Raw genomic sequence first — 27275 nt, 5'->3', positions numbered from 1 at the left:
TATAGAAGATATAGATTATACATAATCTATAATAAAATGAAATCAGAAGCACCCTTACTGGTCTGTCAAAGAAAAAACACGGAAAAAGGAGTAACAACTCAACAATTGTAGCCATTAAAATATCTAAAACACACGTTCATGCTGCACTAAGCCTGAGGAGCATATGTGTGGCAGCCACAGAGTGTCAAAAGTGAAACAACGTGAGAAAGCGAGCAGATAGAGGTGGGTGAGAAAGGAAGAGAGAGGCTGAGGGAGGAGAGAACGAGCGCACAATGTGTGGCTGTGCAACAAGCTGCGATCAGTGGAGCTAATGGGAGGAGGTGGTGGAGGCAGTGGGAAAAGCCTGTAAGGAAGAAAGATCAGGAGATATTCGGAGGAGAAGTAGAGGGAGGCAGGAGAGAGAGAGAGAGAGAGAGAGAGAGAGAGAGAGAGGGAGAGGGATGGAGTGAAAATGAGAGCCGGAGAGAGGCGGAGACAGCTCGGTGCGTTCAGGCTGAGACAGGAGGTGAAATAGACCGCTGGGAAGCAACTCTGGTGAGCGCTCCATCACAGAGAGGAGTACAGGACAAGCGGGGAAAGTGACAGAGTGACACACTCAGGAAAACCTGAGCAGTTTCCTTCCTTTTCCACTCCTGTTGGAGTCACTCTTCCTCCACTCCTCTTCCTCCCTGACTCATAGTGGAGCTGAGCAGATAAGAGGGGGGGTTTCATTAGTTATCCCAGTGCTTTACTTCAAAGCCTTTTGTCTTGCATATGTTTAAAAATGATGTAAAGTGGTGCAATCACTCTGTTTATGTTCAACGGGGGATTGGAGACGTTCTGTTGACGGATGCTTGGATTGCTTTGTCAAACTTTGCTCTCGTTCTTCTCTCTCCATCTTGGCTCATCTTGTGTGAGGTAGGTCTTCAGTTTTCCCTTGAGCAGGAATCGGACGGTGCATGACAGATATTACTGAAGTGATCATTTTAAATCCTTTTAAGTAAACTGCAATGTGTGAGTGGATCAAGGAGATAAAAAAAAAATCTGTAATAAATCAGGAAATATTGTACCAAGGAGGAAATGTCTTTGTTGACCCTTTGGGATCCTCTGACACTCCTCGATGAACCTCTTATCTTTATGGTGTATGATGTCAACGTGATGTGCGTGATCGAAAGTGTTGGAGAAAGTGCTGAAGAACAGAATCACATTTCCTCTTCTCTCCCACGTTGCATTTTCATGTCAGAAAGTCTATTTTTAACTAAGGCTGCTGAGAGAGAAATCAAAGTAACTGTGCACTTTTCTCTCCCTCACGCACCCCAGTTGTCATCTTCACCCCCCCGAGGGAGCATTTTGTGCACATTAAACAGTCCCCCTGCCTCTTGCTCATCTTCCCTGCCGATCTGGCTTGGCGTGGTGAAGCTTAGAGACGATATTCAAGCAGGAAAAAAAAAAAAAAACAACAACACAGCTCTGTGTGTGGGTACCTTTGTCGTGATCCCCGCTCGCGTTGTGTGGTAGGTGGGTGTGTAGAGGTTTCAGAGTGATTGGGCGTCTTCAGAAGCTCCGGCCTGCAGCTACTAACTTCTCTCTAATAGAGATCGTGTTTGCCTCGTGACTTCACTTCTCACCCTGCAGGTCAGGACCTTTAGTGAGTTCATGAGATGACACCGTGTGAGAAAACCTGGAAATGCTTTTTTTTTTTTCAAGTGAATCAAAACTCAGTAAAAATGAGATAAGCTGCAAGGGTGAGGTTGGATAATGACTCGGCAGCTGATGGAATCTGTCCGTCCACATCAGAGGATCACGTTGCGGGGCTTTTAGTAATCGATTAAACAGCCTGTAGCAACACACGAGGTCGGGACGGAAGCGCTGACAAAGTGCCTGATTTGTCGAGATGATTCTCTTTTATCTGCTGAAAGAAAATCATGCCATCGATCCTAGATTTGATCAGGAGTTAGCTACAGGTTTACTGCATGGGCAAGAAATGAGCTGATACTGTCTGTTTCGAATTTACTTTGAAATTTACTGCTGTCTTTGTAGTCTATAGTTTCTGTGATTTTTTGGTGGGCGGGGCCATGTCCTGTTGACAAATAGGAGGAGGAGGATGTTGACATGTTACCACCTACAGTTAGTCACAGTAATCAAAGCTTGTTGAGCTGCTCTTGGCTCAACTTCCACTGCTCTGAGATCAGCCATGAATTATTGTGCACATGCATAAATGTGATTGGAAGCTGTACTTTAAGCATACTTTAAGAAAAAGAAACAGTTGGATTTAATTTTACTCATCACTTTCACCAGTAAAGCAGTAAAGCATGTAACACGATACCCAAAGCATGTCGGGAGTCATATTTACATCTTCACCTTTCTGTCAATAAAGGTTTAGGGGTTGATGCAGCATATTGTCTATCCGCAGCTTGTTTACCAGAAAATATCACTGTAGCGTATCTTGTTACTTCAAATTGTACTGTATGTGTTGTTGTGAATTCTGCAACCAAGTTTTTTTTTTTTTGTTTTTTTTACAAGCATTCATTGTATAAAAAAAAAAACACTCTTTGTGACTGAGCGCCTTCTGCTACGCTGTCTCTGCTCTGTACTTGCCAGACTTCTCATATGAATCTGACGGTGTGTGTGTGTGTGTGTGTGTGTGTGCCGGGGGGGGGGCATCTTTTTTCCAATGCCTTCTCTGTGGGTGTTGTTCCTTTTCCTCACCTCTCCAACCAGCTGCAGGCGGGACTTCAGATTCACGGATCGTCTGCGGCAGCTGGACAGAAGTGCTGCCTGCCACTTGAAATCATCTAGGCCTTAACCTCGTTACAGTTACACCTCTGACTGACAGCTGATGACAATTATCACCGGCTCGCACACCAACATCTTACCTCATTAATCGTCTGCAGCCATGCGTGATGGCAGGCTGATGGCGTGAAAGGCCACAGTGATTTGGACGCTGTCAGTCAAACCACCTGGGTGAACTGTAGGGCAGGTCAGGGGGTTCAGAAGGTTCACCTTGCACGGGCATTCAGGTGGCGGATGAATAAACGATGATGAAAATAGCAACCCTCACAGTTTATGCCTGTCATCAGAGACGTTTGGAAGTAAAAACTGCTTTTTATTTCTGGATGTTCCAAAAGTTCAGATTTATGATTGAGGGCTTAAATTGAATGTTATGAAGGAATGATTTAAGTTTGAAGTACACATTTGTGTGTGTTTTTCTTTAGAATGAAGTTTGAACTGATAACATACTTCAAATAATACACTGTTTGAGCTAGGCCGTGAGATGGGCGTGCGTTCCACCGCAAACAGCGATCACGTTTGTATTCGATCTGCAGTGTGTCCAAGCGGGACAAAGCTTTTCTTTAGTTTGTTTTGTTGGATATACAGTACAGGCCAAAAGTTTGGACACACCTTCTCACTCAAATGAATAGCAAAGTGTGTCCAAACTTTTGGCCTGTACTGTATGTGTAAATCCATTTATTTATTCTCCAGCTTCTTCTGACTATGATTTTTTCTCCCCAGCTGCAGCTGCATTGTTTCATTTCCCAGCCCTCCTTTTTTTTTTTTTTTTTTTTTTAATTTCCTGTCAAGAAAAGGCAGGTGAAGCCAGAGACATGCGGGCGAGGTGTGTCAGTGGTTTAAAATGGTTTTCACAGAGACAACTTCATATGAAAAGTGCATGTTTGATGTGAAAAGGGAAGCACTGGATTTCTAATGTGACACAGTGTGAAGTTCATAATGCTTCAACCGGTCCTGTGTTTATTGGAAATGAAGTAATGGCAAGTGAGCAAAGTTGCTGCTCTCTTAATCTTCTTTAGTGCTCAATTTTAATTTATTCATGTTTAGTTAGGAGGAAACTGTTTTCAGCTCTTCTCTTCACATATGAGTTTCAGTGTTTTTTCCTTTCCACAATACTCCAAATAACTTTTAGCTATTTAGCTATTTTAGCTATTTAGCTATTTAGGAAAAAGTCCAATACAACTAAAACTGTACAAACAATCTTCAATGTCAAATCCTGACATTTTGTATTCTCCACTGAGGATTATTTTGCTATAGAAGCTACTTCCTGTTTTTCCTGCTGAGAGAGGACAGGCAGAATTCAGGTGGCAGCATGTCTGCACGCAAACACAAGACAAACATTATTTTAAGGCATTTATTATAATTGAAACAACGTTTGTACGACAAGGCTGCATGGATGCCAATTCCAAAACTTTTGAGCCTTAACAAGCTGAATCATGCAGACGCTTTTGCACCATGGCATGGTATTCTACTCTCTCAAAATGTCAAAATTTGCAGAAGATTCAAAAATGGCTAAATTTAGTCCCTTTAATCTCAGTTCAAAGCGTTCAGATATTTTTTTTTTTTTTAAATGTCCGGCCAGTGTCAGGTTGCCTCTAATTAGGTATGTACAGTATGTATCGTGGGGCTGCATTTTGTTGAGAACAACAAACTCAGAGCAAGAGAAAATAGCACGTGAAGCAGGTTTTAAACTCTGGAATACTAGACATAGTCCTCCACAACCATCAATTTATCACAACCAGCTGAAAGGGAAAAAGCTTTCAGAGCAGTGGGTTTTCTCCTGAATTGGCAAGGACAACAAGTGGCATCAATGTTTGGCATCTCTGAAATGGCTGAGAGAAAGCTAAATCAATTAGCCTTGGCCGTGCATTGTCATTCGCATCGGGCTCCAGCAATGTGGCTCATGGAGCAGACGCTCACTCAAGGAAACAGACAGGAAAGGACTGAGGGGGAAAGAGAGGGAGCCAGGCCGACTTATTGGATTTGCTCAGGAAAGTGATTACACCTCGTGCTTTCGGACAGCCCCCCCCACCCTACATGTTAGCTGCTAAATGAGGGTGACACACCTCGCCGTGCCATTTCTCCACCAGCTTTTACAGCGTCGCTCGAGAGCCAATCAGAACTCTTAAGTGGAAACACTTTGGTTTGTATGGCAATCCTTTTACGTTGCAAATTGAAATTTTCCTCCGCTGCCACAAGCCGAGCGACGGCCTGTGTGTGTGTGTGTGTGTGTGTGGGAAAAATGACTAATGCAGTTGGACGGAGGTGGAGTGGCGATGATAAATCAATTAGAGTGTGCCGGAGAATTAGGCTAATGAAGGTGACAGCCGTGACTCAGTCCTGTTGAAGGGAGTGTCCTGGCGCACACGTATGTGTTCTTAATGGATGTTCAACGCAGATCTACTCAGAGTTTTTTTTTTTTTTTTTACCAAATTATTAGATAAAACACTTCTGTGTGGCCAAGTGTGTAAGAATCTTCAGAGGAGGGACGCTGTTAGATGTTAGTTTCAGATGCATTTAAAGTCTTCATCACCTTTGTTGTCCACAGTGTTTCTGTAACATCAGCCAAGCATTCATAACACAAACACATAACATTCATAACACAAAGAAGGTCTTTTAGCTGCACTAAGTAAAAAGAACCATTACAATATAAATAACTTAGTGAAACCATCCCTTTGAAACACCCTCAGGTGCTCATCACATCACAGCCTCTGTGTGAAAGTAACTTAGCTTGGATGACTTATTTTTTGTTTAGTTTCTTTTCTTGTTTGGTTTATTTTTGTGCTGCAGCTTTTCTTGGAAAGAACAATGCTGCATCATACAGGATCAATTATTATACATGTTCCTACAGAGTTTGCTATCTGCCAGTAATTGGGGGGGGATTCATCATGATAAACTGAAAAAAATCATCTTCATCAACGCATATTCATTGTCTTGCCAGTATTTTCCTCTCGTACTCACCCGTTTATTTACAGTCTACAATTACCGCTGCCTTCGCCTTTTGTTTTGTAGGTTTTTCGAACAGCTGTTGTCCACGTTTCCTTTGTTGGCTCTTTCTCCCTCTGTCTCTCTTTCTCAGCTAGCGGCGCACTGTTCTTCCAGCTGTCAATCTTGTCTTCAGTGTTCGAGCCCCCCTCCCCCTAATAGTGGTATTTATTTTCTGCCAGGCTTCGTCCTACACAAACTAGCCTGCTCATTACACACACATTCACACTTTCCAGATGTCTGCAAGCACATACTTCTTTCATAGAGACACACAGCATTGTTGCCAATAAGCTGTACTTATGCACTTTATCTTATGTGTTTTATATTTTTCGCGACCATCTGCTGATCAAGGAAACGATCGACTTTCTTTGATATCACTTTCAACAGCTGATTTAGGAGCCATCCCTCATAATAATAAGGTCTTTAGGCTTTTAGAATTAGTCACTTATAAAGCAATAACTACCACGTTCCAACAGAAACATACCACACTAATGTTAGTATTGTGAAGCTTGGCACTGAATAATGCTATGCTATGTCACTCACAAGTCATCTCTACAAGCAGAATACAAACAAGCAAACCCACTGTGATTCACTTCTGAAGGAAAACTTAATTACTCAGTGTGAAATTGATAAATAAAGCTCATTTTAAAAATAATGTAAAAATATTTAGGCTCTTGATGAGAGAAACTATAGCCAACTAAGGAAGGGTAACAATTTTAGGCGAAACCTTCTGAAAGTGACGTCAACATGTTACAAGTTAGTCCACCTATAGCTCAGTTCAGCTCCGGATATCAGCCATTTAAGCTCCTCTTCCGAAAGTTTTAGCATGAAAAACACTTTGGTTCAAGTTTGGCGAAGATTTGAATATCCATGAAGTAAACACATCCCGTCTTGTGCTTCAAGTCAGCGATGACTTTTTGTCAACAACAAGCCTTTAACCAAATGCTGACAGAAAAGAACATTTCTCAGGGATGCGACGCTTTTAGGATTGCTTCTTTTGTGGCTGCTTTGCTGTTCAATGTGATATTTGCAGCTGTTACGCTTCTCTTTTGGTGGATGCTGTTGTAGAAGCATTGTGCTCTCCGCTTCAGTAAAGCCCCACATTGATTCAGGCAGAGCACAAAAGCAGCTCCAGCTGTTTGCAGAGCTCAGATATGTAGCGAGTAACAGCCAGTCATATTCATTCATGCGTACATCATGCCGCAGAATAACCTGACGCTTCTTGACAGATCCTGCCTGTTCTGTTGATTTTAACGTGGTGGATTTTTACCAAGATTCATATTCATGTGTGGGTGATCAGCTCTGCAGCTTGGATTCATTGAGAACTCTTTCAAACAAATGAGACCTCCCTGCCAAATGTAACTCTGTAACCATTTACTACGAATGGTCACTTCCTCCTATAATTTCATTTAATGTCATAAAAAAACTGGAAATGTAATTGCAGTTGAAATCGGAGCAGGCAATTGTAACAGAGTGCTTGAGCCGCTGTGTACTTTCATGTATGAATGTGACAGGAGAGCATTTAAGATGCAGGTCGATAAGTTTGTAGCTTTTGAAAAGGAAACGTTCAGGAGCTTTTATAAGCCATTCGTTTAAAAAAAAAAAAAAAATTAGCCAAGATGGGTTTGACTAAACTGCCGAGCTCGGTCAGATTCCTGGCAGTATGTTCATGGTACCATCACTCAGTTTATACATTCGACGCTTGGCTGGGCTCAAGTCAAGCTGAATGTGTGAAGTATCAGCGCAGATGAGATAAACAAAATCAGCAAGTCAAGGAAACAGTAGAACCAATCAAAAAATATGGAAAACAGGGGTGATGCTACTTTCAGACAGCGCAGCAGTCAGTTTGGTTCTTGGATTGAGGAGTGATTTATTTTTTGGCTTGATAACAGCCATTTGGGTAGATGGACGGTAAATCATCGCCTGAGCACCAGAACATAACACCAAAGTGTGTGTTTCATGAGTAGATTGCTGTTTGACTGCTGTTCCAAAAGATTTTATGGGTGAAAGCATTGAGCATCAGCAGCAGCATTAGTCATTGGTTGTGACCATCAGTTTTACAGCTGTCAGAATAATTATAAAGTCTCCATATGACAATCGTACTGTGTAATGTCATTCTTTTTGTCGCCTAATCTTATCTCATCTTCATCTTTGCACCTTTATTTCGTCTCGCATCAATCTGTTCAGCGACCTGTTTTGTCTTTCGAGGTAATAGGAATAGTTGTAAAATGTTCATTTCGGCTGCCAGGCAGGTTTCTGTTACTGTTACAGGTCACACAGTGAGGCTGTGGTAACTAATAGTACTCCTTATTTTTCCTTATTTTATTACTGCCACCAGCTTCAGATCCAAAACTATGAATGCACTCACCAGGAGATGATGCTTTCACCTTCGAGCAGAGACTCACTGGGCTGAAAATTTGTAGCTTCCTGTCACACTTATGTCAGACTATTACATGGAGTATAAGGTGCTGTTTTAATTTTTTAATTTTTTTTTTATTTTAGCCATTCAGCTTTGCTTTGTTTGTTTGTTTGTTGTTAGTGAACCCAACTGGGAGTTCACCAGTGTTCATTTCTATTCTGGATCTTTTCAGAAAAAATAAAGAGATTTATAATAAGGGATAAATGAACTTATCAAAAACTAATCAATTTCACTCATTTCCATGACATTTCTGAGTTGTCAAAACAAGCCTGTGTCCACGCTCCCCCGCTTTTTCTGCTGTGACGTGAATGTATGCTGCAGCATTATTCACCAGGGAGGAAGCGGTAAATCTCCAAAGTAATCCTTGTCATTTGCTGGCACTGAAGCAGACTCTCTGAAAATCTCCCCTTTTGGCTTGAGTCTGAATTTCTCCTTTGGGTTGCGTCCAATGTGAGATGACAGAGAAAGAAAGCAAAGGGAGTGCTGCCAAAAAGAAGACATACTGTAAATAAGAAGGAGAAGCAATGCAGGAAAACTAAATGGTGTAAAGGAGCATTCTTTTCAAATGTTATGCAAATTGTAGGTTTTGTTAATAAGGGCTTTGAGCATGAATGGGCTGCACAGAGAAATACAACAAACATCATATTCATAGAGAGCTTGCAGTCTTGACATGGCTAAGATACCCTTTTTCCTGCCCAGAGCTCCCTCCCTGTGGCTCACTAATCAGCAGGGTTGAATGGACATGATGGGTCCTCCTAACCTGCCATCAGCCAGCTGCTCGCCACCAGCCTCACAAAATAACAAAACAACAACAAAAATAAAAGACCCCACAACCACAGCCAATGTAGAGATGAACCGGTTGCAGAAATATCAGCATGGAGCACCTCAGTCAAAGCTCCTGAAAACATAGATTCAAATCTTGTGTGATACTAAATAAAGCATCAGTTACAGATAGAGAAAAAGCAAACAAACAAACAAAACAAACCTGTAAACAAAGAAAGTTTAAGACTTTTTGGTCACATTAGGTTGACATTTAGAGCTCAGTCTGAATGTTTTGCCTTCCCAATTTGAGAGAAGCTGTTGCTGCCAAATTCACCCAAATATTTTCCCCACAAAGTAAAATCTTCATTCTCTACTATTAGCTGTGCAGTTGAAATATCTTTCTCCTTGTATCTCTCAAAAGTGCTCGTTTTTTTTTTTTTTTTTTTAAAGTCGGTTTCATTCACACAGATATGAACTTTCACCCTCATTTGCAAATTGTCAAATCTTTAGTTTATTTACAAAGTTAAAGTAAAAAAAAAAAAAAAAACGTGGAAAAAATTTTTAACAGTTAATGGAAACAGGCTGTTTATGCTCATTGTAAGAAAACTGTTTTTTTTAGGGCCCGCAATTTATTCATTCAGTGAGAATCATAAAACATGAAAACCTTGTGTGTGTTTGAAAACTCCCGTACTTTGGTTTAAAAGTTTGTCCATTGCAGTAACTTATGTGAGCTGAGTCTGACTGTTGTAAGTGGAAACTGCTCTGCCTTCAGGGTGCGATTGATTTAACTTCAGCTGCAGCACATTTTGTTCTCTACTTCTTGTTCTACTTGAAAAAAAAAACAAAACAAAAAAAAATTTTCTTCACACAAAGGCCGCGGCTCTTAAAACCCTTTTGCATTTCCTTAAATGATATTAAAATATTTCTTAATCTTTATCAGAATTTTCTGTACTGACTGGATAAAGAGCAAAACACTGAAAGACATCTCTCATAGAAAATATTCTTTACACATAAATACGTATAAGAAAATTCACATTAAGATGTGTCTAAGGTTTCACATCTGGCTACTTTGTCGTTGGCGTTTGATTGATAAGGCTTTGTGTGCTGCCTCACAACATGGGATATCTACACTTATGTGGGATCAATACTGTAGGTGCCGGATAGTAAACATGGTTTTAATTTGAAAGGCTTTAGTCTGTCCTCACCAATGAGACCTACAAAGGGTGAATTTCATTCTCTTCTAATCTACATTGCTGTCGATGCTCACAAGTGTCAGAGGTCAGAGCTACATTTCCCCCGTGACCACAAAACGGCACTTTAGAAGTGCCACGGAAATTGAATTTTAAAACTGTATGAATTACGTGGAAGGATGAAGCATTTTTACTAGTAATAAGAAGGAAAGATTAGGACAAGAGGACGCCAGTTGAGTCAGCGGTTGGACAGTGTGCTCCAGGACACAAAAGGATGCGGCCATCTGTGGTCTGAGTGATCCTCAGTGTGTCCTGGTTGGTGAATTCTGACCTGAATAAATGTTGCTGTCACACTGACGAATCTTCACGAAAACACACAAACTGTTAGGTTTAAATGTCAGAAACGTCAAATGGACGAGGAGCTTTTTGGGTTGGATCAGTACAAAGAAAAAGACAGTTAGATCCAATAGCGTGCTTCTGAATATTCATTTCATTTTACATTTGCAAAACAAAAGATTGAGCCAACCCACATTGAATCGATCTATTGACTATACATCCAGTCGATAGATCTAAGCTCTCAGTCCCTTTTCTATCCAGCCTGGGAACGTTGTCATTCAAATTCCGGAGATATGCTTAGACCTTGACATTAAATATATCATACGTTCATATTGTCATTGTGACGCACCTTTTGTGCGTCACTTCCACTGGGCAAGGAGAGGAAATGTAATTGGGAACACAGCACATACCCATGTTTGGGTTCTGTATTTGGTCTGAATGAGTGCATGAGTCACTACGTCCCGGTGTTGTTCCTCTTTTATTTGATTTCATACCTTGAATGTTAGATCCAAGCAGGATGGGATAGATCATTTAGACTGTCATTTCTCTAATATTGTGATTATTGTGATTGATATGATGTTACAGTTTGGTGTTTACAACTATTTTATCTTTGTCTTTCTATTTTAGTCATGGATCACTGATATTGCCCAGTTGAGCTGAGTAAGCTTTCAACAATCTAAAAAATAAATAAATAACTAAAAAAAAAAAATAAAAATGAACTGTGATACCAGGTGCATTTTTATTGTATTTCCCTCCAATAATGAGGGGAGCTAGATAAGGACAGTTTGCTCTGAGAATATGTTCTCCCGGAATCGCTTCAATGGACAACATGGAGCAGGTATCGCTGCAAAAGGAGGCACAAAGACTAAAGTCCATCCACCGAAAAAGAGGGCTCCAAATCCCAGGGTAGCGCTAGTCATCAGGGGTAAAATACATCGTCTCCTACAAGGGTCTGCAGACCATCATGTCCCGGAGTCCCACCTCTATTACACTGGTATTGAGGAGGAGGAGGAGGGGCAGATAGAGGAGGGCAGAAAGGAGCACAGACGGATATATCCAAAGGTCAGTTTCAGAACTGAAGCCTTTTCTCCGAAAGCGTCAAACGGTAAAGAGCATGGAGGGCCGCCCGGGCCACCGTGTGTGGGCGAGGTGGAGCTGAACAGAGAAGGGTGTATCAGAATACCCTGCACTCTGCAGCATAAAAGCTCCAGATCCCCGTCAAATGTGAAACGAATCTCTTTTGAAGGTGGAATTCGGACCGCTCCTGAGCAGATGCCATCACCTCCCCACTACAGTCCAATTGGCCCAGACATGAATGGTACTAAATTTGCAGGAGCAGCTGGAAGGGATTTTGCGTCACCTCGTCTTCGGCCAAAGAGGCCTTATTCTACTGGAGACTGCGTGGACTACAATTTCAACAGAGCTCTACCGGGTACGCTGCTAGAAGAGGATGAAGACAAAGAGGAGGAGTCGAGTGCCATCATCGAGCACATTCTCAAAGAGCTGAGGGGGATCAACAAGATCCAGGAGGAGATCTCTGACCTCAGAGACTACCTGACCTCAGTTCGAGGGTCGGTTGAAGAAGTTTCATCCTGTGTAGATGCTGTTTTGTTGGAGATTGAGGGCATTCGTTCAAGCAACAAGGCTGCTTCAGCTGTACACGCCGGCACCTGGTCTGGGGCGGGGTGCAAAGATGGACTGTCCCCTCGCAGGAGGCCCGCAAGTGCTTATGGGAGTTTAGGGAGTGCAATGCCAAAGTCTGACTTAAGTCTTTTTCCCCAAGTCTGCAAAGAGCACCATAGCATCCATGAAGAATCACTGCTGCCCAGGACAGAAGAACCTACCGTTTCCCCAATTGCTGAATCAGTGGGTCATCAGGACTTAGAGGAAGCAGACGATAACTCTGACCACAGCTCTGACATCCCAGTAGGTGCTATAGACAGAAAGCTCAGCTTCAGCTATCTTGAAAGGCTGGATGGCCAAGACTGTCGAAGCATCAGCTCTTTGTCTTCCGGCCATAGCTCCAAGTCTGAGTCAGACCTTGAGAGAGCAGTTTGTATTCATGAAGGAAAACAGCAAAGAGCTGATGACAGGGAGGAACACTGGACTAACACTGGGCCGACGCACAGTACCAGCCGGGAGTCTGTGTGGCACAGGGAAGCTGCTTACCTCAGGGACAGGCGTCGGGACGAGCATGAAGGTGAAGGCCCTCCCTGCTGTGAAGGAGCTGGTAGTTGGGATCACTACAGCGGAGCAGGAGCATATGGGACACTGGGACAATGCTCCACAGGGAGCTCAGAACATCTCTCTGCTCGCTCTGCAAAACATTACAACTCACCCACCAGCACTTCCAGTAGGGAAGAGTGGAAGTCACGGAAGAGAAGGTCAAAAAGCCAGTCTGGGATTCACGTTCCAACAGATACTACCCTTGAAATTCCCACTTCAGGGTATGAGATAAGTTCTGGTTACCACTCAGTTGGTGGGCCAGATGGAGGAGGAGTGGAATTTGACTATCAGCAATCTGATGACCCCAACTACAATCGTGACTGTCAAGCTGAAAGCTATCAGGAAAGTTATTTAGCCTGTGAAGGGTCTTCAGCCTCGACATGGACTGAGACTTACTTATGTACCACTATAGCTGATGTCGATAGGCCGTTCGTCCAAGAGCCTCAAGTCAGTAACCAAAGCTTAGAAAACCAGCTCCCTCCCCCTGGCAGTGGTTTCAATGTCAAGCGCTTCGGCCGAGCTGTTCTTGATTTTAGCTCCGCCTTGCGAGGTGCTTTGCGAAAACTTGAAGTACCTGCAGCCCAGAATCCTGCAGAGGAAACAGACTTTGACATATCAATGCCTTCTGAATTGCCCTCAGCGGAGTTGCCTTCAAAACCTTCATGGTATGAGGCAGAATTTGACCAAATATATGCCGAAACGCTGAAGGCTCAAAGCACTGATAGCGGTCACCTTTTTGGGAGCAATAGCCTAGACCGGTCGAATATTTTCTCTTTGGAGCCTATGCTTGAAGAAACCAACAATAGCCTTACACTGGAGTACACAGGCTCTTCTGAACACCCCCCTTCTTCGGACAAGAACCCACCATGCCTAGAAGAGCTGTCAGTTTGTCCTGTTTCTGGGAGCGCTACAATGCTGCCTCCACCTGATGGTCTCACAAAACAGCCCACAGAAGGACCTGCAGACGGACCAGTAGAGCTTTCAGAATGCACCACTGTAGAATCCCTGTCCGTCTCCCTCTCGGCTGATGACCCTGCCGCTCCTGAAGAGCAGGGAGGAATCGAGGGGCCACCGGCGGGTAAAGCGGCCACAGACATTGCTGTGGATCCAGAAGGTAAAGCAGAAGGAGATACAACAGAGCCACCTGTGGAGATAAGCCAGATGGATGAACGCAGGCTGAAGTGCCTGAGAAGCTTCCAACAGATTCTAAGAGAAAAGAGGGAGACCAGGCGCAACCTCGCCAGCATGACAATGTCCTCCTTCTCTCAGGATGACGTTGAACCAGGTAGTGATGACTCTGTTTCGAGTTGAAATCATCCGCTTGTTTCCTGATCAACATTTCGTTTTTTGAATCAAAGTGATTTAAGCCTTAATTTTTTTTTGGTCACTGATGAGAAGTAGAAACAGGTTTACCTCTATCAGATTTATTATCAGATTTATTCCCGCACTTTAGTCTTTTACTAGCCCTCACTAATTCTAATTCTAATGATTTTATGTCGGAAGAATAGATATGTAACGTTTTGTGATGTTAAAAATGCCAGCTGTTCCTTTATCACTTCACATTTTGGCCTCCAAAGTCTCTCGCTGTTGGTGAAACTCTTGATAAAAAGGATAACCAATGGTGTTCCCTGTGAGAACCTTCAGAGCAGTTGGGAATGATCCCCCCATACTGAGTATTCACTGTATCAAAACTTCCCTGCTGATACAATAATTTCCTACCCCCTTGAGACGGCTGTATCGTTGGTCACTCAGGAGCGCTTTACTCCACTCTGGGGCTGCAGCAGCAGCCATTTGCTGAATTAGAAAACATTAATTATCTCCTTGGAAAGCCAGTCTGACATTAAAGAGGAAGGAGAGGGGAAATATTAAGAGTCATTTTCATGATAAATTATACATGTTAATGAAACATTTATGACCTCAGACCCCATCTATCTGAAAACTCAGAGGCAGCGCTTTTATAACAAAATGAATAATCCAGGGTGTCTTGTTATTTTGCACGAGTCAAACCCGACCAAGACTGTTTTTGTTTTGTGTCTTATTATTTTTTTTTTGTCTCTTATGCTGTTTTACAGATGGAAGTCAAGATGGAGATCAGGTTACCTCTTTTGTGGTGTTTCTCTCGTTAACATTACAAACATCTTAGGAAAAGCTTTCCTTCCAATTTTCTGTTTATAATTTGCATATTTCAGTGTTTGTTTGTTTTTTTATTTCCCTTTTAATTCCTTTATATTGCTTTCTGTCTGCCTCTTAAATGTTCACTTGATCCTGAAATCGCTGTTACGACTGATAATGAAATAGCTTTTAGGTTTTTATGAGGTGTCACCTTCAATGCACCTGTGACCTATTCAGAGCGTTTGTTGTTTTAGTCAGAAAGATAAAAGTCAGTATTGATTAGGACACAATATTATTGATGTCAAGACTGTCAGGTCGCCATGTTTGTATGTTTTGTTGCTGTCACTGTGCTATTTTCTGCTCGACAAAATAGATGCTCTTAAGAAACACAAGTCAATATCTGGTGTGTGCATATTGAGAGTGCGTGTGGTTTCTTTACTTTACAAGGTTAAGTCAGATTTATGTTGCTCATATAATATATGAAGGAAGGTATAATTGATTGAAATGCAATGCTGGAACTCAACCAACCCACTTCAGTCCTGCTGCTTCCCTCCCATTTTTCATCTTGTTTGTCTCTTTTTCTTTTTGTTTTGCTTTCACTTGTGCTTGTTTGTGTGTGCATGCTCCAGTGTCATGAAACCAGTAAAGGCTGTCAAGCCTTCACGTGGCTAAACGCCTGAACCTGCCACTTTCTGTTTCAGAGCCGGGATCAAGATGGTGACCCCAGCAGGCACCCGTGGGCCAAGCCAGGGTCAGTAAACACGTCCTGTGTGTGCACATGAAAGACAAGATGAGATTTCTTGTTCCAGTGTTTGCACCTGGATTGTCTACATTCAAATATTGATCAGTGCATTTTGTTATTTATTTGTGTGTGTGCAGAGGAAGCACGCCGTTTGGCATCGACAGCATGCCAGACCTCCGCAAGAGGAGGCCCATCCCCCTTGTTAGTGAACTGGTGAGCACATTTGAACAATTAGCTTCACAGGTCAGACGCAAGATTTATTCAATCCTTTATCGTACAAACATGAAAAAGCATGTTTGTGGGAAACTGCAGGATCATAGTTTCATCTGATCTAGCAACAGTATCTTGAACGCTGTTGTGCGACCTACAGAATGAGTCAAATGCAAGTGAGAATTATCTGCTTTATCACGACTTTATTTAATTAAGCTCGCTACTTACTAAAAAGGTAAAAAATAAAAACTTTAGAAACGCAGCGGAACCGTGTCAGGCTGTTTGCTGCCTTTATCAGGGCCATCACAATACAGATAACATTTGAATGGGGAAAAGATGAGAAGAAAAATATGCCAGTCATATGTAAACTATATGTATATATTGACCAATGGGGCCCGTACAAAAATGGATTTGTGTTTGTGCAAATGCAAAATGTGTTTATGTTAAATGTGTAATGTTAAAAACATTAAAAGAAACGTTCATACATAAAATCTGAACCTGAAGAATAAAGAACTCCATCATAAAAATCCATGGATATAACTAAACCACTGCAAGTTCGAACAATCGAGCCATGTAATGCCATAAAAAACAAGCACTTTAAATTAAGAACCACCACATCAAAACTTAGTAATTCATGGGAACTGGAAATAAATGCTTCTCTTCTCCTCCTGAGAAAATAAATCTCACCACCTCCTTTCGAGGGGCCTAATCACTTCTAAATAGGGATTAAATGCGATGTTTTAAAAGTGATTCTTCCTCTTTGATTGCATCTTAACCATTTTTTCTTCTTCTCTTTCCTCGCACCTGTTGTCTCCCTCCCTCCATCATCCCTCAGGCTATGGTGAGTAAAACCAAAGCTGCTTTTTTTCCCCAAAAAAGTTTCCCTCTCTGCGTCAACGGAAACGCACCGTAATACAATGACACATCTGTATTTCAGGCTGTTGCGACAAACATAAGATAAATCAATTCCTTCCTTCAGCTTTCACTCAGCCGACGAGGCTTTTTCTTTGATTGGTGTTTTAGCTACGAGTCCTTTAATTAACAGGCTTGTCTTACTGTGATTCAGCAACTCAACAGCTCAATTTTTTTAAATTACACACCTGCCTCTCCAGACAAACCAACGCTGATCAATGTTTTGGTAAATCGTGCCCCCCCCCTTTAGTCTTATATTTACTTTGAAGTGCTTTAGGGAAGCTGTGATATCTCTGTCATCCACATGGTTGGAACTTTGAATATTTGGCCGCCGAGGTCTAAGAGACTTGACTCATCTGATGAGAGAAACTTGACTCTTCCTTGATTGGAAGTGGATCCTCCAGAGTGAAGGTCACACTTTCGACAGCAGCAGTTCGACCATGAGTTGTGAAGGGATGTAAAGGCTCCTGCACAGAATAGTCTAACTTTGTTAAAGCCATCATGTGTAACTTTTATTTGCAATTTTTTTAAACAATCGCAAACTTTTCCAGCAATTCTGCTTCATTTGTTTGCGGCCATATCTTCTACAGATTTTGATCCAGTTTTAAACTTCATCTTTTGAATTTACACATCGCACAATGTATTTTAACTAGATCACAGTCATCAGCAGTCCGGGTGCATCTAGGCACTTCAGCTCCCGGCCCCTCTGTGATGTCCCAAACACCATCTGCGAATTTGGGATTTTTAACGTGAAGCTGATTAATTTGGTGTTTTATTCCCTTGATTCATTGCTCATAGAAAGGAAGACCCCCATGTGGGTAATTAGGCTGCTGGTAAAAATCTCCTCTGGGTCGTTAGTCATCAAGGAGACAATGGAAACAGAGTTTCCTGGCAGTCACAACAAACCAAGTCTGTTTGTTTTGGGGGAACAGACTTTCATAAAAGTGGATTCAAGGTCTGAAAAGTAAAGTGAAAGCCTCATTCTACCGCCCACTCCTCCTCAGCAGGCCGCGGTGGCGCCATTGTAGGCCGAATGTTGGTGCTGTAGCCTACACTTGCATGATTAGTTGAACAAAGCGCACAGCCTGAAAACCACGTCAGCGGTTTGCCTAAACAAATGCACAACTCATGTGTAGAAGTGTACGTGATGATCTGTCATGTTGTCGTCAAGTGTGTAAATGTCTTCTAAGCAGCCCAACGTTAGGTGAAGGATTGATTGTCTGAAATTTAGTACATTCTCTTATTTTCACTCTCATTTTTTTGTGTGTTTGTGCGTGTGTGTTGATCTCTGATGCTGTCCTTTCTCTGCCTTCCAGTCTATCATACAGTCCAGGAAAGCTGGACTCGCCCAAACATTGGCCACACGGACCTCCCTGAAAGATGAAGAGCTTGTGAGTGGCCAAATGCATCAACACACACACACACACACACATTCATTAATATTAGTCTGTAGCCATATTGTGGGTAAGTACTGCTGATATGTTTGTTGGTGATCCAATAAAAGCGCTGAATTGTGCTGAGTCAGCTTCAGGTTTGAGGTTCTACGTTTTTTAAGTAACAGTTTTGTTCCTTTCTTAATAATTACAAGGGCTATGGTTAGACACTTCGAAGACCGTTGCACCTCTCTCTATTGTGTAAGTGAGTGTTTGTGGTTTGGCAGAATCATCAGTGTGTTTAGTAGTTGGATGTTTCGCTCTTTCAAAAGATGTACTTTTGGAGTTCAGCGCTAAGTGTCGGTTTATTGAGCTAAACGTATCCCAGGAAATATCCAACATCTTGTGCTAGCTCAGACGGGTTGAGACTCTGGAGATGACGACCTGTGAAAAACTATAAAAAGATTTTTTTTTTTTTTTTCTCCACGTTTTTAGTTAGCGACAATGGCTGAAGCCATAGTGGGAACATTTTATTTCAGATTGTTTCAAAATGTGGCAGGATGCTTTCCAGTTACAGCGCAGAAAATTCAGTTTACAAAGAGAGCAAAATGTCGAGTCAAAGGGTGAAAGCGGTTGAAAGAACAAAGGGCGGATCAATAAAACTTAAAGCTTAAAGCGAGTGAATGAGTTCAGAGTCAGAGATGAGGGAGAAAGTAAAAGTGATGGAAAATAAAAAGAACAAATGAAAGCACCATTGCAACTAAAATAACAATGATGATGACTCACATACCCCCTTATTGAAATTCTGTCTTTACGAAATCAAACTGGGCTTTCAGTCAAGGTGTCCTCTCATCGTGTGGAGATTTGTTCTCCTCCACCCACCATCCTCCTACACTGGACAACGGCAGAGCTGACTCCATCAGGAATTATGTAGAAACACGCACAGTCATAGATCATCACAATTCCCTCTCATTTTGAAATAATCATATTTTTTCACCTATGCATTCATTCCACAAACATTGGCACAGTAAATTAGGGGAAACACAATGTAGCTTTGCCGCTAATTAATCCCTCCTCATGCTTTTGTTTGATCATTTTTCCGTATTTCTGTCCACCAATCTCTTCCTTGAATACAATCACCCCTTGCTCTCAGACTGTCTGAGAGGAATTGTCCTGCTGGTGGCTGCCAGCCAACAGAAGCAGGACAATCACCTTTTTAATCCAACACTTTCCTTCGTCATCCTCGGTTTTATTTTGTCTTTGCTTTTCCTCGCGCCCTTTTGACTTTCTTTGCTTCTCTTCTCACACCTTTTACCTTCTCGACGTCTCATCCTTTCATCCCTCTCGGCCCCCAACAGAAAACTCATGTGTACAAAAAGACGCTGCAGGCTCTTATCTACCCCATCTCGTGCACCACACCCCACAACTTTGAGGTCTGGACGGCCACCACGCCCACCTACTGCTACGAGTGCGAGGGTCTGCTGTGGGGCATCGCCCGCCAAGGCATGCGCTGCGCTGAGTGCGGGGTCAAAGTGCACGAGAAATGCCAAGAGCTGCTGAATGCTGATTGTCTGCAGAGTGAGTAGTGTTATTGTACTTCATGAACACAGAGTCATGGCCAGATGTCAGCCCTGCTGCTGAAGTAAGAGGCACACCACTTTTCCTTTTGAATCACAGAATCGTTGAGGCAATCTACCACAACACAAACATGTTTATGTGGAGAAATCAGTTTTTCTGCCTGTAATTTTCACTCTATTTCCTGTCGCCTTGTCGCCCCTCAGGAGCGGCTGAAAAGAGCTCCAAGACCGGGGCGGAGGACCGGACGCAGCACATCATCATGGCGATGAAGGACCGGATGAAGATCCGCGAAAGGAACAAACCGGAGATCTTTGAGGAGATCCGGAAGCTGTTCAACGTATCAAAGATGATCCACGTCCAGCACATGAAGAGCATCAAGCAGAACGTCCTGGACGGCACCTCCAAGTGGTCGGCCAAGATCACCATCAACAGTACGTCCAGAGAATTTCTGCTTTTCTGTTCTATGGTGACATTTAACCTCGGGCCTCTTTCTCTTTATCAACCATCATCCTAAGTAAGCGAGAAAATAATCAAAAACTTGATCAGATTCACTTCGAAACTGCCAAAAAAAAAAATATATAGTATATATATATACAAAGGGTCAATGTTCTTAGTTACATTAATGAGCATTGGCTGCAAAACTTTATGTGAAGTGAGGTTGAAGAAATTCATATCCAATCTGTCATCCCTTGATTATTTTCCCTGCTTTGTCACTCCCGTCTACATCTCTCAGTCGTACTCTTGTTTGTTATTACTAATGCGCCTGTGGCCACAGTCCACGAGGCTCGCAGCGTCAGTACAAAGTGTGTTTTAACGTACACACATCGTACGGAGTGTAAAACACCTCTGAGTCGTTTTCATTGTTTTGTTTTTTCATACTACTGGCTTCAACTGCTTATATTTCTCAGCACATTTGTGGATCTGATAAGTTAAAGGCCTCAGCTCCCTTGCTGGTGGTTTCATAGATTGCATGAGTCTGATCGTTAATCAGGTCAGTCATTAAAATATCAGCCTATCAGGACAATATTTTAGGGAGGAAAACTGTTCTGAACTGTGAAGAAACTTTTGTTGAACTGTTTATCTGCACCGCCCTCACCGACTGTTCTCCAGCCTCCCTTTGCCAGGCATCATCAGGACCGCCGCTGTTGCCAAAGCAACAAGGCACATCACACCATATAGTGGCAGCAGTGTTGCCATGGCAGCCATCACACCTTGTCCTCTCCATCGCTGCTGAAGAGCTCCATTCAGAAGAGATAAGAGGATCAGGCAATTCAGCGAGTGCTTTGCTCAAATTCATTCATGATCAGGGACTCACTTGTCTGTTGGCTCAGTGTTGACTCTGCGTTTCCGCTCCGGCTGAAGAAACAAAACATGTTTGACTAAAACTTTGGAAAGTTCTCTCTATGTCCTACATACTGCGTGAAATTACAAGCATTCTGTCACAGCAACTAAAAATCACCCCACTTGGTTTTGAAATTGTCACACTTTGACTTCAGTCATGTCCTTCATCTGAAATATAATCAAACGTTACTTTGAACCGGCCCAGACTCAGTTTTATATGTAAACCAAGATGTGATTGAATTTGATGGTGGACTGACAGGAGCCGCTCTTTGAAAAATCCATTGATGTCATTAGGGAATATCTCCACTGATTGATTTTCAAAATTTTCTTTGGCACAGAAGAGATGCATTAGTCACAGACTGAATGAACCAGTAGGGGTGATATTACAGGGACCGGCCTAAGGTTGAATTTTTAGAGCTGCTCTTGTTGTTTCTCCACATTTATCGCCTGTGATACACTGATCAAATGTTGGCCTTAACTGATACCTCCACTTGAGATCAGAGTGTGAATTATACAGTAACAACTGGATTGAGAGCCAATAAACTGCCATCATCACACGCTCTGGATACCGTGATCCCTCCTTCTATCTGCTCTGTGCTACTTCTATCACAAATGACATGACATTTGCCAGCGAATATTTAGTCCATTACCTTTTTTCAGGTTTGGTGCATGAATCACATGTCGTTCAGCCTCTTTGTCTCCAGGCTACAGCTGGAGTTTAGACCTGCAGCTATAAATAGTCACACTCATCGGTACTTGGTGCAGAACTCTTGCTCTCCTTTTCACCTGGCTTAAAGTGGCAGTGAGGGGTGGCAGCTTTTAAAAACCCGTGCGCTTCCTGTTGACCTTCTTTTTAGAAGGAATGACTCCGGACTGAATCCATAAGCCTTTAATCTCCATCTATCAGAACTTGTTTTCTGTTGCTTGGATGCAACAGAAGCCAACCCAAATATATCCGAGGAGAAAACACTTTCGCTGTGACACCGTTTAAGTCGCTTCTTCTTATTTCAGTTGTTGCTTTGTTGTCTTGAAAATGCAAAAATGAAATGAAAATGTAATGAATATGCATGTTGCTTTGGTCATCCCTATGTACTCAAAAGCCGGATCATGTTGTCTCACCGGTGACTTGCTGAGAAACATTATTACCCAACATCTGCCTGTGAGTCACAAGTTTTGTTACGCGGTTTTGCATAACTACGTGGGCGACATCTTTCGTTTTGGTTTTTGTGTGTGAATGAGAAACACAAAGATGATGGGAGAGAGTAGGTGTTTGTTGTTCTTATGCAATTTTCATAGTCATTCTCTCCATTTGTGTTTGTCTGTGTGTGTGTGTGTGTGTGTGTATGCGTTATCAGTTGTCAGCGCACAGGGTCTCCAGGCCAAGGACAGGACCGGTTCCAGTGATCCGTACGTCACCATCCAAGTTGGAAAAACCAAGAAGAGAACAAAGACCATCTACGGCAACCTGAACCCGGTCTGGGAGGAGAAGTTTAGCTTGTAAGTGCAGCCTTTTATTTTCTACCAGCTCGTAAAGCTCAGCTGAGGCTCTGTCGGGTCTTGCAAAGAAAACAGCGCTACAGTTTGCATGAAAGCAAGCTACTACTTCACATACTTTAGGATAATTTAGCCTCTAAACAAGAATTTTGTTTTATGAGATGCTGTGAACTCTTATATTCATTCAAACGAAATGTGGCGAAATCCAGAAAAAATGCCGTCACTAACACCGTCGTCAGTGCATGGATCAGTGGGTCAGCCGTGATGCAACATTTATACAAAATGCTGCTTACGTGTGTAAGCGTGTGTTATAACAACATTCCCACTCGTCCTCTGTCAACACAGCGAGTGCCACAACTCGTCAGATCGCATCAAGCTGCGTGTTTGGGACGAGGACGATGACATCAAGTCGCGAGTGAAGCAGCGGTTGAAGAGAGAGTCTGACGACTTCCTGGGCCAGAGCATCATCGAAGTCCGAACGCTGAGCGGAGAGATGGACGTCTGGTACAACCTGGGTAAGTAATCGCTCCATGGGAACGTGGGAAACATGTGGAGTGTTGCTTTGCTTGTTAGCACATCAGTCGGAGCGCTTCGCAGTTTTGGTTGAAATGTCAGATTCAAAGTTCAACTGAAGTTTAAATCTTACTGCTGTGTGTGTGTGTGTATCTCCGTTACAGAGAAGAGAACAGACAAGTCGGCCGTGTCTGGTGCCATTCGCCTTCAGATCAGCGTGGAGATCGAGGGAGAGGAAAAGGTTGCTCCCTACCATGTACAGTACACGTGCCTCCATGAGGTAACGCACAAACACACACATCATGACACACTTATGGGGAAACTGACAGCAGACTTCTAGTAATGAGATGAAGACTCTGGCCTCTGGCTGCGTTTGTATTTATCACAAAACAAGGTAGCATTTTACCTGAATCACCTGAGAACCAGTCGAGGCCACGACCAAAGAAGCTGAAATAATCATTTTTATTCCAGATTAATAACTAAAATACAAGCAAATCCTCATTAACAAGAAATTAGACCAGTGAAGATTTGAAATTTGTACCTAAATGACTTTTTACCACAACGGAGGTTTACTTTCTGATGATACGGTTGAAGATTTAATTCACCGACAGATTGTTGAATATAAAATATGCATATATGTTGAACTCCTGTCCTGTCTGAATGAATGCTTACGTCTGCTTATTCCATCTCTCTCTGTCCAGAACATGTTTCACTTCTCCATGGATGTAGAGGGAGGCGGCATGGTAAAGATCCCAGTGGCTACTGGAGACGACGCCTGGAAGGTTTACTTTGACGAGGTCCAACAGGAAATCGTGGACGAGTTCTCCATGCGCTACGGCATCGAGTCCATCTACCAGGCCATGACGTGAGCCATCTCCTCTGTGAATGAATGCGTGCCGCAAACGCACAAACGTGTCCGTCCGTGTAATGCCTGTTTTGCATTTGCCCCAGAAGTTGGCTCATTCAGCATCATTATGATGTCAGCTAGTTGTGCGCATGTGTGGCTAAATCCAATCAGGAAATGCTTCAAATTAGTGTGATTGGGTTCAGTATTTGCATGTGTGTGTGTGTGTGTGTGTGTGTGTTGATGTGATGAGAGGTGGGCTGGGCTTTCATGAACTATAAAAAGCATTTAAATTAGTTTATCTCATCTTATGAGGATAAATGACCCGTCACTTCAGAGATTTCCCAGCTGTTTGATTGGATCATTGTAGGCAGGTGGCAAGAGAGACCCTGTGAGCACACACACAGACACACACACACACGCACACACTGGCTTAATTACATTAACAATGCTGTAATTTGACCTTTAAGGGACAGAGGATCTCTATGCATTTGTCATGTGTTGTGAGGAACGAGAACAATCATATAACACAATCATTCTGGGAAGCGTAGAGTAAATTAAAGTTGTAAACAGAAATGGCCCAGACTATGTCCCGGTGGGAATGAGGATATGAGCCAATCAATAACACAACCAAATGAAAGTGCATACACTGTGCCCATTGTTCAAGTCTCACTTCACGCCGAACGCTGAACTTCAGGCATATTTTGGTTCTTCGGGGCTGGTGGTGGCGGAATTCATGGAGCCCATCAGGAGTCGAGCGTTTGTTATGTGTTTGGATTTTACTTGCATTGCTTTTATAGTATGTGTGTAAGAAAAGACAAGACAACATTCAGCTGGCATTATGACTGAGATATCTGCGTGTCCAGCCACTTTCTGAATGGCACTGGTGCAGGATTTTCTAATGTAATTGTGTCTCCATCTTGAGCCAACTGCTCAATTCTGCAACTCGATAGGTTCCTTCATGAGGCCCGACTGACTGAGCTTTGCTCGTTCGTGTTCTAATGCCAATGACATTGCAGTGGCACAATTATGCTTTAAATATATTTACACTATGTTCTTTAACTAAAGCAGGTTGTGAGACTCCTCACAGCCATCACATCGCTGACTGCAGTGGTGTAAAATGATTCCACAGGTTTGGACTCTTCCCCATCAAATGCCAACAGATCTTGAGTTGCCTCTAAATGATATTGATGTGAAGGAATATATTTACTAGTTGTGGGCAAATTCCAAAACAGCCATCAGCCAGCCAGCCAGTATCGGTTTTGGCCAATAGAGCTATTTACACATGCTGGTTGTGACTCATATCCCACATAGATTTTTCAGAAGTACACAAGTGCAGTTGCATCCAAAAGCACATTTAACACAAACATCAAGCCTTTTTTTCCTCGGTTTTAATGATATTCAGGCAGGTATTACTGTAGCCTCCCATCTCAAACCATGCTACCTTTTGTTTTAAACCTTCCTTCTTCTCCTTCCTTCCAAAACTTGCACGGGTAGCTTGTTAGGCCTCCTTCTCTGAACCCCCTCTTTCCTCTTTCTCCTCAGCCATTTCTCCTGCCTGTCATCGAAGTACATGCTGTCAGGGGTGCCAGCAGTGATGAGCACCCTGCTGGCCAACATCAATGCCTTCTACGCCCACCCCACCGCCTCCACCAACGTCTCTGCTCCAGCCAGATTTGCAGCCTCCAACTTTGGGGTAAGTGACCACGGCACTCGAAGAAATCGACACAGGTAAACGCAGCTATTCTCAATGCGATCCCAATAGTCCAACAGTTGACTGTTCAGACCGTTCAGTTGTGTTATTGTGAAGGGGTTGAAACAAGAACTAGATTCAGTACGGACCTTTTGGTATTATTTAAGCTGCACAACTTGCCCCGAACCAGTGAGCACTAACGAGCGCATTGGAAAAACACTGCTGAGACACACATCCATCCATTATCCCGACTGCTCATCTTACAAGGCTGCAGGGGGAGCCAATCCCAAATGGTGCTGAGTGAGCTTTGGGCGGGAGGCCTTTTTAGAGATCTGAGCGTGTTCAACAATTCAAGTCTGCACAGGAAACAGGTGACAGGAAATCACACTCGGTCTATATGCAGACTTGAATATATCTGAAAAAACCTGTACAAAGGTTGTGGAAGTTATATTATTCATATTTTTTAGATGATTCAACTCCTGCCTACGCTTAACCATCTCAGATTAGGTTTGTCTAATCTTGCTGGCCTTCAGTGGGAGGTATTAACACTAAAGCTTTATCTAAATTATAGATTGTGGTGTGTGCCCCAATGTTTTACTAATATATTAGTAAAGGTTTGGACAGACATTTCCCTTCAAATGAAAAGAAAAGTCTGTCCAAACTCTTGACTTGTGCTGTTTACACACAAGTGGCAAGTTGGCTGCTTAAACATAGATGGATTGAGTGTTTCTTTGTAAGGCTTATGCTCTTTCTCTGCTTGCTCCGTTGTTTCTTCACTCACTGTATCTTTCAGTCAGTCATAAGTCATTTCTCTATCCTTGAGGAAACCTGGGGAATGAAAAGAACACGTAACTAATCCTGAAATCACCCTGACATTGACATTACAGGTCGGCGGTGACACTGACATTGTTTTGGCTTTTGTCTGGAGAGGATCTGCCATCCAGCCATACTGCCTGACATGTTTATCTCATCATGTGTTTGTCTTTCCAATACGGTTGAGGCTCATAACGCCATTAAGATCATATAATGCATATAATCCCTTTCAAGTTGCTTTCATGGCAAAATTCCCAGAGAAAGGTATTTCCTTTTACATTATCTGGAATCCAAACTCTCTAAAAAAAAAAAAAAAAAAAAAAGGCAGACATTTAAGGAAGGGGGCATGACTGCGATGTCATCTTTTAAATGTTAAAATGAAATGAATAAATGCTAAAAGAATTAGCCTTAAAGCTACAGTTTGTTAAAAGACCCTCCTGGGTTTGTCTGTGACACTTGAAGCTTAATGGTCTGAAGAACCTGTGTCTCATAGACATACCCATGAGAATGACTGCTACAGAGTCAGCAGGCGTACCTTCACGCTGCGATTAATTTCCCTCATTTAAAGACAATGTCCTATCCCTGTGGGACCTTTGAACTTAGCTGTGGCCCAAATGTGGCCCACCCGCAGGCGATGGCGTTGCAATGACAGCTAGAGGCCGAGCTTAACGACTCCCGAGAAGTTTGGGTGGACTCCACTTCGCTGACTGGTTACACTCCAGTGATGTACGAGTGTCTGCAGGCGGCGTGCTCCTGTTAATGGGTTGGGGGATGCAGGCAGACTTGCTCTCATGGTGAGCGACAACAGCGTGGGACTACTTCTGAGTGGTCACCTCGGTAATAAGCCCTGCTGGACGCGTTAATTAGTTCTTGCTGAATCACCTCACCGAATTGGGTCATTCCCCATTTGATGATAGAGAGCATCAATAAAACCGAAATGACTTCACAGTAATTAATGCATGA

The 27275-nt window shown here is 42.7% G+C and overlaps 1 protein-coding gene across 1 annotated transcript in view; it reads left to right on the top strand.

The window, feature by feature from the left end:
- Nucleotides 1–27275, top strand: part of LOC115048969 (protein unc-13 homolog B-like) — a 127611-nt gene that overhangs the window by 62922 nt on the left and 37414 nt on the right. Inside the window, exons 11-20 of the mRNA XM_029510864.1 lie at nucleotides 15501–15550; nucleotides 15679–15754; nucleotides 17980–18054; nucleotides 19395–19614; nucleotides 19818–20045; nucleotides 22311–22452; nucleotides 22795–22964; nucleotides 23127–23242; nucleotides 23664–23827; nucleotides 25352–25502. Coding sequence (XP_029366724.1) covers nucleotides 15501–15550; nucleotides 15679–15754; nucleotides 17980–18054; nucleotides 19395–19614; nucleotides 19818–20045; nucleotides 22311–22452; nucleotides 22795–22964; nucleotides 23127–23242; nucleotides 23664–23827; nucleotides 25352–25502 — 1392 coding nt within the window. The remainder of the gene's footprint in view (nucleotides 1–15500; nucleotides 15551–15678; nucleotides 15755–17979; nucleotides 18055–19394; nucleotides 19615–19817; nucleotides 20046–22310; nucleotides 22453–22794; nucleotides 22965–23126; nucleotides 23243–23663; nucleotides 23828–25351; nucleotides 25503–27275) is intronic.

This window comes from Echeneis naucrates, chromosome 9 (assembly GCF_900963305.1).
Source record: "Echeneis naucrates chromosome 9, fEcheNa1.1, whole genome shotgun sequence".
NCBI lineage: Eukaryota > Metazoa > Chordata > Actinopteri > Carangiformes > Echeneidae > Echeneis > Echeneis naucrates.
The sequence above is the reverse complement of the archived record's forward strand: the minus strand, read 5'-3'. Positions and strand labels throughout refer to the sequence as shown.